This window comes from Copadichromis virginalis, linkage group LG6, assembly GCF_057382275.1.
Source record: "Copadichromis virginalis isolate Kocher_CV1m ecotype Utaka linkage group LG6, C_Virginalis_male_GT1.1, whole genome shotgun sequence".
In the NCBI taxonomy this organism is placed as follows: Eukaryota; Metazoa; Chordata; class Actinopteri; order Cichliformes; family Cichlidae; genus Copadichromis; species Copadichromis virginalis.
Genome location: NC_140623.1, coordinates 24,203,865 through 24,218,955, shown reverse-complemented (window position 1 = coordinate 24,218,955; position 15,091 = coordinate 24,203,865). Strand labels below are relative to the sequence as shown.

The window sequence follows — 15,091 nt, the reverse complement described above, 5'->3', positions numbered from 1 at the left end:
GTTTATGTAACAGTTTTGATTTACATTTGTACATGGGACAAGAGCCAGAAATAGCTCCAGGGTTGAAAAAAACACTTGGAGGGGGAGAGAAAACAATTGGGGAAGTGCAAGAAGAGGACACACAATGCTTTATTAATAAGAAGAAACGGTTCCAACAGACGGCCACAAGTGGCCGGTGCAGCTGTGTCGGTGCATCTTTCCTGCCAGTTTTCATTCGTTCTGTTGTGTGAGGCAGTTGAATTATTAGTGCGAGGTGTCAGAAAACCTTCCAGCCCACTCTCACAGTGTCCCTCTAACCTCTAAGAATAGACCACGATGAGACGGACCCGGAGGGAAGCAGCAGAGTTTTTGTCTGTCCTGGTCAGAAAATGAACCTGATACAGGCACGAGAACGACGGCATCTAGTGGCTGATGTCAGATATTACACCCACTAATTTATGTTAAAGAGTTTGAGCTAAGGATAAACACTTAAATGTGGACTTTAGGAGGATTACAAATCATTTTATTATAATTAAACAAAATGGAAAAGTGAAACAACAGGAATTTTTCCACAGTCAATAACTTTAACATTTCAGGACAGTCGAGGTCAGTACAACATCCAGTATCAGTAAAAAGGAATTTAATGACTGCAGAGATGATTTATGAACACTGCTAAACAATAACTTGACCCACTTATGAATTTAAACTTTGCTCTTAATGTCACATGACAGGTGTAACAGCTCTATATATTCTTCTGTTACGTGAATAAAAGCCTTATTCCAACTTCCTTATTTCGACCCAGGACAGGATCTACATGGTAGGGATACAAACGGCAATTTTTTTTTGGTTTAAAACTTCGGGTGTACTAGTTTTTAAAATCTTGAAAATATTTTTATTTATACAGAGTATTGATAAGCAGTTTATAACTGCTTATCCTCACTTTCATTTTTAAATTAATCCAAATCTGTACAAAAATGTAATAGGTTTTCTTTCTGTCCTTACTCCTCTCACACATTTATGACAAAGTTCAGGTCAGCATTTTATTGTGAAATCTTGCTGACAGACACATCAGTGCTGTGTTTGTCTACAGATAAGATTCATACCTGGTTTGTAGTCATTTGAGTTGTTTGTTTTTCTTGATCAAAAACCTGGAATATATAGGAGAAAAAGGGAGATATGGAAATATTTTACAAATCACTTCTTTTTCAGTACCAGAAAACAGCTTCATTATTACCAAGACAGCTCCTTCAAGAAGAAACACAGCTAAAGTAAAAACACACACATGCATACTCATATTCGGAAAGGTGTGAGAGAACATTGAGCAGTTTGATTGTTTAAATTGTGTTGTTTTTCTTCCCTCTCAGAGATGTTACACAACATATTTTTGCTTTTTGTGGGTCTGCTGTCATTGGAACATGTTTCCTTTGCAGAGGTTCCTTCTTCACAAATAGGTAATTCAAAAATGTGTGAACTATGTCTATTAGCCTTACAGCCTGATACAACACATATATATGCTTATAGCCATGCACTTTGTGTACTTTCCCTTCCTGCTGTCAAAATGTAATTTTTTTAAACTTGCTTTAATTTTTAGTAAATATCACAGAAACAAGAGAGTATGCTGAGAGGATGCAGAACTTTACCAGGACAAATTTTGAGCACTTGGAGAAAGTGAGGAACAGATCCATTCGTGTTGCAAGGAGCTGTAAAGACCTCAGGGACAGATATGATGAACGAGAAGGTAAGGACAAGATTCATAAATGTAACATAACAGTCCAAGGCATTTATGTCCTCTTAAGACTGAATTATGTTTTCTTAATGCTATAACATTTCCAGATGGAGTATACTACCTGACAACAGGTAATGGCATGCTGTACCAGACTTACTGTGACATGACCACAGCTGGAGGCGGATGGACGCTGGTGGCGAGCGTCCATGAGAACAGCGTTTATGGAAGGTGCACTGTGGGTGATCGCTGGTCCAGCCAGCAGGGCAACAATGCTGACCTGCCAGATGGAGACGGGAACTGGTCCAACAGAAACACCTTTGGAACAGTAGAGAGCGCCACTGCTGATGACTTTAAGGTAAAATAGCAAGTCACCAGTGGTGGAAAGAGACATTAACACTACTTTACTTTATTTTGAGGTTGGTTAAGTAATTCCATTTATTACTTTCTACTTCTTTTTAACTCATATTTTATTCCACTGCATTTAACTGATTGTAATAATATTTCACATCAGCATTACATATAAAAAGGCATAGTAAGATAATAAAATACATCCATTTAGTTCTGTTTCTACTGGATTTACCAGAAACTAGATGTAAAGAAGATAAAGAGTCAGTAAAACTTACCTTTGATTTGTGCACCGTTACTGTACTCTACTATCTAAAGCTAGCTAGCTACAATTACCTGCAACTAGCTGTACCTGAGGGTAAATAGGTAGAACATAATAAAGAGTTTAGAGCCCTTGTTGAGTCCTAGAAGTTCTGCTTTGATTTCTTTTTTCTCATTTTCCATGTCTGTTCCTCTCTCTGTCCCATCTTGCCATTACTGCCTCTTTTACTGTCTCTGTTATGAGTCTCTGTATTTAGGAATTGTCTTTTACTTTTTCAAAACTTACTTTTAAAGTAAGTTCTCTTTCATGATTTCAAAGGTTGATTGAAATGAGAAAATGTACCTATTTGTTGCAAAATAAGTATTGCATAAGTGTGGCAAAAGTCTTATTTAAAGTCACAGCAGTAATGTGTGCACGTTCCCAGAATCCAGGTTACTACGATATAACAGCTGAGGACATGTCTGTGTGGCACATTCCCAACAACTTGCCGCTGGAATTCTGGAACATGGAAGCTGCAGCCGTCCTCCGCTACCACACTGAAAACCGCTTCCTCAGACTGTATGGAGGAAATCTCTTTCAGCTCTTCAAGGTAATTTAGCTGTGCAGAAACCGAACTTATAACCAGGGTAAAAGGTCACAAACCGCTAGGTATCAATTACCTGGCAGCTACTGTCTGTCATTAACAAGGTGGTACTACTGCATGGGTGATACTTTGTACAAATGACTGTTGCCATTGATCTCTTTCTTTGGGTGGTCTGTGCATGGGAAAAGGAAACTGAAAAATAAGTGTTTTTGTTTGCATTTCTTTCTCTTTCTGTAACACTTGAAGACTCACACAAAGAAAGAATATTGCACTTATGACGTCTTTCTGTCAAAATGTCCTGTTCAATTAAATTGATAGTGTTAAATTTAAATAAATGGTAAGAAGTTACCTCTACAAAACAGAGATGCTGCACTTCTTCACTCCCTTCGGACACTATTTCTTTCTCCAGGTTTGGTCATTTTTCTCAGTGGTCTTCTCGTTTTGCCTGTAGCTGTTCCACAGAAGCAGGAAAGTCATATTCACACAGCCACACATGTTGATTTTTAAATTGTATTTTCAAAAGCATTACATTTGTTTGCTTTTCAGTCAGAAACTATTTACAGATATACAAATAACTCCAGCACTGGGCCATTTCTAACCAGTTAGAGCTGAGACTTTTTTAGTATAAAATAAAACAGTGGTTAAAAATGTTGTTAACTACACAAACAAACGTGCAGATCTACACATAATAAGACTGTCTCATCTTTTCAGCAATATCCAGTGAGATACAATGTTGGGTCATGCGGTGACAGAGGGCCAGCTATTCCAATCGTATACGACCACGGGGATAAGGAGTCCACCAGAATGTTGTATGGACCCAATTCAAGAAGTAAGAAGATCATGTATGAAGAAAATAATGGTAATAGAGAGGTTTTTTAACAATTAGCCATAATGGCTGATAGGGTATAGTTGTCACCCCGGCAGTCGTTTGGGGAGGACACTTAAGCTTGTGAATGTCGCTTGAGAATGAGGAAATGTAGAAGCTTAACAATGCATGCGATGCAGGATTTTGAAACAGATACCATTAGGGGCCCCAAGTTCCTGAAGGCTCTGGACGTTGTACGGCTGTCCTGGTTGACACGCCTCTGCAATGTTGCGTGGAGATCAGGGGCAGTACCTGTGGACTGGCAGACCGGGGTGGTGGTCCCCATCTTTAAGAAGGGGGACCGGAGGGTGTGTTCCAACTACAGGGGGATCACACTCCTCAGCCTCCCTGGGAAAGTCTATGCCAGGGTGCTGGAAAGGAGAGTTCGTCCGCTAGTCGAACCTCGGATACAGGAGGAACAATGCGGTTTTCGTCCTGGTTGCGGAACACTGGACCAGCTCTTTATCCTCTCGAGGATACTTGAGGGTGCATGGGAGTTTGCCCAACCAGTCTATATGTGTTTTGTGGACTTGGAGAAGGCATTCGACCGTGTCCCTCGGGGTGTCCTGTGGGAGGTGTTGCGGGAGTATGGGGTGTCTGGCCCATTGCTACGGGCCATTCGATCCCTATACAACCGTTGCAAGAGCTTGGTTTGCATTGCCGGCAATAAGTTGGACTCGTTCCCGGTGGGTGATGGGCTCCGCCAGGGCTGCCCTTTGTCTCTGGTTCTGTTCATAATTTTTATGGACAGGATTTCTAGGCGCAGCCAAGTGGCGGAGGGCTTTCGCTTTGGTGGCCTCAGAATCTCATCTCTGATTTTTGCGGATGATGTGGTTCTGTTGGCTTCATCGGGTGAGGGCCTCCAGCTCGCACTGGAACGGTTCGCAGCTGAGTGTGAAGCAGCGGGAATGAGGATCAGCACCTCCAAATCTGAGGCCATGGTTCTCAGCCGGAAAAGGGTGGAGTGCCCACTCCGGGTCGGGGATGAGTTCCTGCCCCAAGTGGAGGAGTTCAAGTATCTCGGGGTCTTGTTCGCGAGTGATGGGAGAAGGGAGCCGGAGATCGACAGACGGATTGGGGCTGCAGCTGCAGTAATGCGGACGCTGCACCGGTCCGTCGTGGTGAAGAGGGAGCTGAGTGTAAAAGCGAAGCTCTCAATTTACCGGTCGATCTACGTCCCTACCCTCACCTATGGCCACGAGCTGTGGGTAATGACCGAAAGAACGAGATCGCGGATACAAGCGGCAGAAATGAGCTTCCTCCGAAGGGTGGCTGGCCTCTCCCTTAGAGATAGGGTGAGAAGTTCGGCCATCTGGGAGGGGCTCAGAGTAGAGCAGTTGCTGCTCCACATCGAAAGGAGCCAGCTGAGGTGGTTCGGGCATCTGACAAGGATGCCCCCTGGGCGCCTCCCGGGTGAGGTGTTCCAGGCATGTCCCACCGGGAGGAGGCCCCGGGGCAGACCCAGGACACGCTGGAGAGATTATATCTCTCGGCTGGCCTGGGAACGCCTTGGTGTTCCCCCGGATAAGCTGGAGGAGGTGGCCGGGGAGAGGGAGGTCTGGGCCTCTTTGCTTAGGCTGCTGCCCCCGCGACCCGGCCTCGGATAAAGCGGATGAAGATGGATGGATGGATACCATTAGGTGTGTCTGCTAGAAGGCTGCACTGCTAGAAGGGGTAGCACTGATGGCTTTTGTTTTTACCGTCACTGGTCAATGTAAATTATAGATCTGGATTAGCATTAAATGTTTGCTTATTTTTTGTGTAAATTACAACACAGTGTTAAGACTCAAATTTTTTTTTCAATTTCATAATTTGGTGTTTAAATATATTTGGTTTCATGTTTTCTGTTTGAAAGATGAGTTTGAACCAGGCTTCATCACATTTAGAGCTATAAACCGTGAACGTGCCGCCATGGCTATCTGCTCTGGTGTCAAACCAACTGTTGGTTGTGACACTGAACATGTGAGTAATCAATCATCACACATCTGCTGGCAACGAGTCATCACAACAAATGGTATCAAGTGTGCTGACAATATTTGTGTGTGTGTGTTTGCAGTACTGTATAGGAGGAGTAGGATATTTCCACCCTGAGCAGTGTGGGGACTTCCCATCATTTGACTACGACAGACTGGGTGGGATGCAAGGCTGGAGCGCCTCCAGAGAGATGACCGAGGCTGCTGTCTTACTGTTTTACCGCTGAGAGGATTTGTGTACATGTAGCCTCTGACTAAAGTCTGTTCAGCAGTCCCAGCTGTAACCAAATCAGGGAAGACTACAGATTTTTTAAAAACTTTTTTTTACATATATTAATCACATAGTTTCTACATATAAAAAGAAATGGTAATTGAGAGATTATTAAGAGTCATTTGTAATTAAGGCACACACCAGCAGTAATGAACTGTGTATTCAAATAAAATGATTAAAAGATGAGCTCTCTGAAATTATTTTGGGTACTTGTTTTTAATAGTCAGTAGACATGAAATGCGGGAGACAAATATAAATATGAACGGACAATATTGGCAGTTTATTTGTTACCAATAAACCAGTTATTATACCAATAACATTAGTTTGGAGATCACCTATACACTATATTGCCAAAAGTATTTGCTCGTCTGCCTTCACAAGGAGATAAACTTGAGTAACATCCCATTCACCGCTCTAATTCATCCCAAAGGTGCTCTGTTGTGTTAAGCTCAGGACTCTGTGCAGGCCAGTTTAGTTCTTCACCACACCAAACTCGCTCATCCATGTATTTATGGATATAAATATATGGATGAGCATAACTACACTGGTTTGCAGTCATGTTGGAACAGGAAGGGGCCATCCCCAAACCCACAAAGTTGGGAACATGAAATTCTCCAAAATGTTTTGGGATGTTGAAGCATCAAGACTTCCTCTCACTGGAACTAAGGTGCTGAGCCCAGCTCCTGAGGAACAACCCTGCACTATAATCCCTCTACACCAAACTTAACACTCGACACAGTATAATCAGAAAAGTACCGTTCTTCTGGCAATCACGAAACCCAGACTTGGTCATCAGATTGCCAGTCTGAGTGTGATTTGTTACTTCAAGAAACACACCTTCACTGCACTGCACTCTAGAGCAGTATGTAGCGATGGGCTCTGAAGAAAGTTGTTGATCTGTCCACTATGCGTGACCATTTTGTGGCTGAGCTGCTGTCGTTCCCAATCGTTTCCACTTTGTTTTAACACCACTAACCACTGACTGTAGAATATTTAGTACTCCTCAGAGTGACCCATTCTTTCGTCCTGGATCTTTTTTCCCCTCATTTTTTGTTTGATGCACCAAATGTTTTCAGCTTGTGAAAGATCTGGACTGCAGATAGAAATTTCTGCACCTAGAAAAAAAGGCACTCAAAGTACTTTGAATAAATTAACTAACATGAAACACATGACAGACAGGGGAGCAAAAGAGAGATGAAAAGTACTGACATAGTTAAAAGTACAACATAGAGGACAAGACAAGACAGACTTACACCAAAGACAGAAAAAGACTCATAAACACAGAGACATGGATGAACATAAACTAGAATAAAAACCAACTAAACTCTAACTAAATAATAAAACAAGAACTTTACATTATTTTAATATAACATAAGAAATCAAAAATATAATATAAACTGAAAATGCTGGGTCCCCTGATAGATAGCTGACAGTTAATAAGCTAGCAGCTAATAAGCTAACACAGCCACTTTACTAAGTTAGCTGAGTTCATTGCGGTAGCTGAGACAGACTGCAAAGTTTTTAAGATTTACTCAGTGTGTTGTTCTGAGGTTGTTTTTTCTTTTTCTTTTGATACAATATTCTATTAGATACAGAAATTATGACAAAGTCTTTGAAATTTAGTTTCATGTCATTAGCGAAGATTTCAGAACTGATGAAAAAGACAGGGAGTAATTGTTGGGTAAGTGACATGAACTGGTAAAAGCAAAGAGAAGTTAACTTTTAGTGATATGACCATGTAGAGAAGTGGCTGAATTTCTTTGAGAGGAATATGTTGCTGCACGCCAGTCTTTTAAAAATCAGAATTCTCGTTTACGTCTCTTTCAAAAATGTTTAATTACTAGAAACCAAATGTGGCTACTTTACTCACCTTGATGAGCAACATAGGTTCTTGTTCTGACCAAAGCAAAGATACTGGCAGGTCAAAACTTGGTGTATGCCTTACACTTGTAGGAACATAATACACTTGTAGGAACAAAGATCACTGTATAGAGTTGAGCTGCCAACTTCTTTGGGTTTACAGTGTTGTACGCTAAGGAAAAGTAAAAAATTATATAATAATAATTATATAATTATATAATTATTAATTATATATAATTAATAATCATTCTCCTTGGTGTGTCTTAGTGTGACAGAAAGGCAAAGCTGAGAAGTGTGAGGTAAATATTGTGTTTATTAAACAAACATCATTAATCTTGAAGAAAGGCAGAGATGACTCAGATCCTGCTAACTTCAGGCCAATTGCTCTTCAAAATTTTGATCGAAAGGTGATAACCAAAATTTTAGTAACTAGACTGAACAAGTACTTGACCTCTATTATTCACCCTGATCAAACGGGATTTATCCCTGGCAGACTTTTGTTGAGAAATCAGTTTTACCCCGGTTCTTTTTATTCCTCGAGCATCCAGAGATGGCACCGGACTCAGTAGTCATTTTCACAAAACTTTATTCATCTTTACTCATCTTCATTTATCTTTACTCTTCTTCATTTATCTTCATTTAAGCATGCACTTCTAGAAGGGAAGACGAGGCCGGTGTCCCTCTGCAAAAGTCTTCACCCCTTTGTTAGTTACAGCCAGCTTTATAGAAGTGACCCCATCATAAAACCCCCCACGGTGTGCTGCAAACTCTGTCTGTGTCTATGTGCACGAGCACATGAATGCCTACATGTGCACGTTCCCTCGTGTCTATGTGAGTGCTCGTGTGTGCCTGTGTACGCATACCTGTGTGTATGTGTGAGTGCACATGAGTGAGTGTGCGTGTGGATGTGTGTGCGTGACAGTTAAAACACTGTGGGTGTAGGTAACTCCCTAGAGGTCATAAAACCCCTCTCCCTTCCAGACCACAGGTATCCAGTTACAATGTTGAGACCCCCACCCATACATGCTCTGGGGAATTTCCACTCAGCATTAACTCTTCTCTGTTTTACTTTCACAGCTCAAGTGGGGGAGGGGTACCCTACAATCTACTCCTAAGTTCACGACACAGTCAGCCTTTATTATATTGAGGGCAGTGTCAGTGTCTCTACAACAGTTCTACATTCTATGATAACACATTTCTAAACTCTAAATCAGCTAAATATTCTACACTTTCTTTTTTCAATGTTAGACGTCTTCTCAACACCATCTATTCTGACCATGGTAGTTCGGGAGGAGCAGCAATTTTAGCTCTTGATGCACACAAAGCCTTTGATCAGGTTGAGTGTGTCATGGTCCGGGTGAGCACGGGGTTTTTCCACTCCGCTGGGTTCTACCTTCAGGCAGAGACTCCAATCAGCTTCCACACCTGGTTCCAATCAAGTCACCTGCATATAAGACCAGCATTCACAACAGACCTCTGCCAGATCTTCTGCTAACCCATGTCAGTGCTAGGCTGCGAACCCCTTGTGAGAACCCTCAACTACGGCTTTTCCCTCACCGTGTTTTTCTTTGTCATAGGACCCACCTGGCAGTCACGTTTCCCGAACTACTCTCATCTCCGCCTGGACGCTGGTTCTGTCATCTGGTTTCTTCCTCTCCACCATCGGACTACACCTGCCTGCCTCCCTGCCAAGTCCCTCACTCCACGCATATTCTGGATCCTCTCTGGACACTCCTCACCCGGAACCCCCTGGACACCCCTTCCTCGCATGACACTTTAAACTTGCAACGCGTAAGCCCTAACCTCCATAGCCTAATCCTGCAGCTGTGATTCACTGGACTGCCACTGACTACTTGTCTCTTCTCATTATAGTGACTGCGTACCTCCATCCAAGCCGCTGCCCCTTTTTCCATCCGTGAAATCCAGCACCTAGCCATAGCACTCAGTTTCATGTTCACAGTTTGGCCTCACAGTTCACAGTTCATAGCATTTCATAATTCATAGCATTCATAGTCTCCTGTTGTGTAATTTCACTAGACACTTGTAAATAAAGCACTGTGTTCACGCCCGTTTGCCTCCCTCTGTGTCTGCATTTGAGTCCACACCCACAGCCGGGCCCTCTCGGCCGTAACAGAGTGGTTTTATAGGTTTGAGTCATTACGGAAGTTTGGGTTTGGTGAAATATTTATATCTTGGGTAAAATTAGTATATGCAAATCCAATCTGTTCAGTTCTCACAAATGGAGAGAGGTCGGCGCCATTTCCTTTGCAGCGCTCTGTTCAGCAGGGCTGCCCCCTGTCCCCTGCTCTATTTGCTCTGGCATTTAGTGGTGTGTGGATCGATACTGAAATATCGATTCTTCCGATACCAGCAATTTATGTTCTAGAATCGATTCTCATATTATAATATCGATATTTTAGTACTCTGTGGTAAATTTGTAGTTTTTCCATTAAAATGAACGCAATGGAAAGAAACTATACAATTCGGATCGTCTAATTTGGAAGGAACTACTTCCTCTTATGCCTTTCATAGTCATATGCGGAATACGGCTGTATAAATGTGTCGCAGCCCCTGGTATTATTCACACTCACAACAATGGCTGAGCGCAAACAGAGTCCTGTGTGGACACGTTGTTGTGGCAACACCACTGACCTCGTCAAACACCTCGGAGTAAATCACATCACAGAATATGATAAGCTTATGTTGAGGCGAACAGAAGAGGAGGACAGGGACAGGTGCTGCTAGGGCGAGACAGACGTCTCTCGCAGAGTCCTTTAGTGCTGCAGGCAGGCAACATGCTCAAATAGCGCACAACATCAGTTTTTTTTTTATTTCTATACGATTTTTCTGCATTATTAAGCAATAAAAACAAGTTGTCTGATGTCCTCTAATCATTATGAAGCAATATGGTTATGTTCTTATTACAATTACATAATACAATTATATATTGTATTATGAAATGCAATGAAACATTAATTTTTTGTACAGAGTATCGGTATCGGATCAGTATCGCCGATACCACCCTGAATTTTACTTGGTATCGGATCGGAAAGGAAATCAGTGGTATCGCACATCACTACTGGCATTAGAGCCCCTTGCGATTAAGATAAGAGCACACCCAATAATACAAGGACTCTTGGTCAGAGGGGTTGAAACTGTTATTAGTTTGTACGCAGACGACGTACTATTATACCTGCGTAATGCAGAAGAATCTGTACCATCCCTTCCTAATCTGGTCACCTCATTTGGCAAAATTTCAGGATATACAATTAACTGGGTTAAAAGTGAACCTTTATCTAAAACCGGTTCGCCAAGTTTTCTTTGTAATGTTCCATTCAAAATAGTTAACGACCATCTCACATACCTTAGATTAACTGTTCCTAAAGATCCCAAATTAATTTTTTAAGCTTGAACTTTGCTGAATTCTTATCAACATTAAAGCATAACATCGAGTCATGGAAAATTCTTCCCCTATCTATGGTTGGTCGTATAAATTCCATAATAATGGTCTCTCTTCCTAGATTTCTGTATCTTTGCCAAAATCTTCCTATTTATCTCACTTCCTCTTTCTTTAAGGAGTTGGACTCAATTATTACTTCTTACATATGGAACAACAAGAATCCTAGGATTTCAAAACTACATCTACAAAAATCCAAATTGGAGGGAGGTCTGAGTTTACCAGTATTTAAACATTATTACTGGGCTGCAAATCTAAGAGCCTTGACCTTCTGGCAACAGACATCCTCAGATCTTGGTCATTTCAACATCCCCCTTTGGGTTAAATGGAGGCTGGCATTGTAAGGGACTCCTCTCTAGAGGCCCTGCTTTTCTCAAAAGTAGGGAGGGCTGAGAGTCTTAATAAACTGGGGTTTGTTCCGAAACAATCTGTGCGGATTTTAAACCAAGTTAGAGGCTTTTTTGAACTGCCAAACTCCTCTGTGCAGGCACCAATATGTGATAACCATGCCTTTTTGCCTCCTTGGGATGATAAATCCTACTATGTTTGGAAGGAGAAGGGCTTAATCAAATTCAAAGATCTTTATATAGATGGAAAATTTGCATCATCAGCTTAAGCAAAAATTCGATTTCCCATGAAATCCCATGAACATAACCTTTTTAAGGTGTTCCTGAGCCCTCCTTACTCCAAACATTTGATTTCTACAATTGTACATTTGTTTGATGACAGCATTGAAGTGCAGACTGCGAGGATAAGAGACGCTTGGAGGGAGGAATTGGGCATAGAAATATCAGAATCAATGTGGGACAAATGCCTATCAAAAATTCATTCCTGCTCTGTTAACAGCAGACATCAATTAATACAATTTAAAATTGTCCATCGGCTACATTATTCCAAGATTCGACTACACAAAATTTATCCTTCAACTTCCCCCATATGTGACAGATGTAAAACATCAGAGAGCACATTGGCTCACGCTCTCTGGCATTGCCCCTCATTGACCAATTTTTGGTCCAAAATATTTGATTGGTACTCTAAAGCTCAAGGGATTTCCATCTCACCCAATCCAGAAATTGCAGTTTTTGGCTGTGTACGTTCCAGAACTATCCCTGCGACTGTGCGGGTGCCAATCGACCTCAGAATGATGATTGTGAAAAGACTTATTCTAAAGGAATGGAAGTCCGCTGCTCCTCCCTCCTTCAGTGTCTGGCTCAATGACATGTTATCAGTCATTCAGCTGGAAAAAGTTCGATACCTGCAAACACCTGCAGCAAATGTTTTCTCAAAATCCTGGACTCCGTTTTGTACTCACCTTGAGAAAGCTCACGTTGTATAAACATGTACCATGGCACTGCAATTTCCCTGTTTATTACATATTCATGACATTTAATTCATTATGGATACTGGTAGTTTCAAATTGTAATGTTTTCTTTATTTTTTCTTTTGTATTTCCCTATTAATTATTATTATTGTGCTATTTCTTGTCCTATCATCTCAGCGCCTGAGCTGTATTTGTTTGTTGATGGGGTTTTCTATGCTGAAAAAATTAAAATAAAATATTGAAAAAAAAAAAAAAATAAACAAACATCAGTCAGGGAACTGACACTAGTTTGGGGATGGAGACGGGGAAATATAAAGCATGATGCACACGTGTAGTGTGTTAGTTAAACTATCTTGTAAATATGTCTTTAATACAAAAAAGATTAATGTTTAACAATACAGGATATGCATTGTGTATAAAATAGTCATAACTGCACCTGAAATACAAGGTCAACATAATAACTGTATGCATAACATCTTAAGGCCTTCTTAAAGCTATCTGTTACATTGTTAAAGCCTCGTCTTAGCCTGCTGCTCAAAATAACTTTCACTTCTGCAAAACTCTCCAAGCCTGTTTCCTGTCCTGTTACTTTTAGCCTTTCTGAAAGACACACACTGTTCAACCCCTGAATGCAATATAAACTCCAGATTATATTGTTAATGCAATGGTAATAATGATGATTATTTAACAATAGCAGTAAAATAATTTCCCTGCTCCACACTCCCTCTCTCGACCTCTGGAACACCAGAGGTCGCAATACATTGTGTCCTCGCTCAGACCCTCTCTAGCCGTCCTCTGGCTCAACCAGCTCCCATTCGAGAACACTCCATGTGTAAGCTTAGGTTTTCTCGGTCCCTCTCTGGTGGTTCAGCAGGCCTCGAGATCTCCAGGATCCTCGCCCCTCCTGTGGTCGCCGAGATCGATCTTCTGCAAAGGAAACAAAACACCTTTTCCTGCAACTCCCTAACTTATCCTTTTTGGGACTCTGTAATCAAAAGCCTGATCCTAATTATGTTCTTAACTTATTGACTTATATTTATATATATTCTTCAACGTTACTCATCCCTTTAAAATTCTTTAAGCCCTGCTTTCACGTCCGGTTGCTCGCTCTATTTTTCCCTTATCTGATCATCAACATCCTGTGCACAAATTGTCGCTGCTGCAAGTTCCTCTACTCTAAAAGATCCAAAAGAAAACAACCACTTTAATCAATTAAGTTTAAGCATATAAGCAATTACTCCTGTATACATTTCATCATAGCTAAATGCTGCCTTGAAACAACTCCTATGTGTTATCTTCATTTTAACCTCACATTTCCTATGTTATAACCCGTTTTGGTATAGCCTTTTTATTTCATTTTGCTCCTTTTAATGTAACAATACCTTCTAATTCTAGTTTATCAGACTTAACCAAAATATATGCTTTCCTTCCTCTTTGGTCCTTCTTTAAGTTCAGTCAAAAGCTAAATGAATTTGAGGCCTTTTGCCTGGAATCAATACTGTCATGTGTGTTTCTTAACTCTGTGTCTGTAAGCGTGTGCAATCCTTCAATGACTTCAATAACTCATATCAAAAAATGCAATATGTATAAAAATCATTTCTATTTACAAGCTCTCCCCTTTATCCTAAAAATACCTCCTATGTAATATCTGTATGTGTAAGCCTACATTATAACCACTACTTCTAGAAATCAAAAAGAAATCAAAGCGGTTCTACTCCTTCAACCCTCACTAATTTTCCCTCTAAGAATTATTCACAGCTTTGAAAAACCGGCATTGTATCTTCTAAACAGGATTCAGTTCTGTCATGGTCCTGGGCCATGTTGGCCCAGTATTCTTGGTTCCTTGTATTTTCGCTCCTTATTTAGGCCAGGTTTTCTGAGGTGTCCTGTTGTGGTGTTCCCTAAGTGTTTTTCCCTTTGTGACTCTTACCCCCTTGTGCCCCTCTGTGTATTTATGAGCTCTCGTCTCTCTTTGTGTTTATTCCATGTTTCCCCCAGCCTGTTATGTCTGTGTTCTCCCCGTGCTCTCTCTCCTCCTGTCTGAACCTCTGTGTACTTCCTGTTTTACTTTGACAGTCTCTCGTCAGTATGCGTAATGTTGTGTTCACTCCTGCCCTGTCTCGTTATGTTTATCAGTGTCACCTGTGTTCCCCACCTGTGTGTAATCTCCCTGTGTTCTCTGGGTGTATTTAAGTTGTGTCTTCTGTTATGGTAGTTGCTGGTTCGTCTGTGTTGTTTCCCCTCGGTCTCCCTGCGTCTCTTGTGTATTTCCCCGGACCTCCCTGCATCCTCGTTTCTGGTTTGTGTTATTAGCTTACCCAGTTTAGGTTTCCGGTTTCTTGTTTTTCCACCAGTGCTGTTTTGTGCCCACCGTTGTAAATAAATATTCACCTGCACCAGAGCTGCCGCCTTTTGGGTCCTTTTCTACAACTCCACACGGCTTGCCCCG

General features: G+C 41.3%; 1 protein-coding gene across 1 annotated transcript; it reads left to right on the top strand.

Moving 5' to 3' along the window:
* Positions 1 to 720: 720 nt before the first annotated feature.
* On the top strand, positions 721 to 6,190 carry LOC146707819 (intelectin-like). Its single transcript, XM_085459357.1, has 9 exons — positions 721 to 796; positions 1,189 to 1,247; positions 1,344 to 1,430; positions 1,571 to 1,717; positions 1,813 to 2,060; positions 2,737 to 2,901; positions 3,607 to 3,724; positions 5,616 to 5,722; positions 5,817 to 6,190. Exons 3-9 carry the CDS (start codon positions 1,346 to 1,348, stop codon positions 5,958 to 5,960), a joined length of 1,014 nt encoding a protein of 337 aa, XP_085315483.1. The 5' UTR covers positions 721 to 796; positions 1,189 to 1,247; positions 1,344 to 1,345; the 3' UTR covers positions 5,961 to 6,190.
* The last annotated feature ends 8,901 nt before the right edge of the window (positions 6,191 to 15,091 follow it).

What these genes read in the sequence shown, in the direction of transcription:
- LOC146707819 (XM_085459357.1), top strand. Translation starts at nt 1,346, where the DNA reads ATGTTACACAACATATTTTTGCTTTTTGTGGGTCTGCTGTCATTGGAA. An exon ending in GGTTCCTTCTTCACAAATAG is followed by an intron (nt 1,431 to 1,570) that starts GTAATTCAAAAA and finishes TTTAATTTTTAG; the next exon opens with TAAATATCACAGAAACAAGA. An exon ending in GTATGGACCCAATTCAAGAA is followed by an intron (nt 3,725 to 5,615) that starts GTAAGAAGATCA and finishes TCTGTTTGAAAG; the next exon opens with ATGAGTTTGAACCAGGCTTC.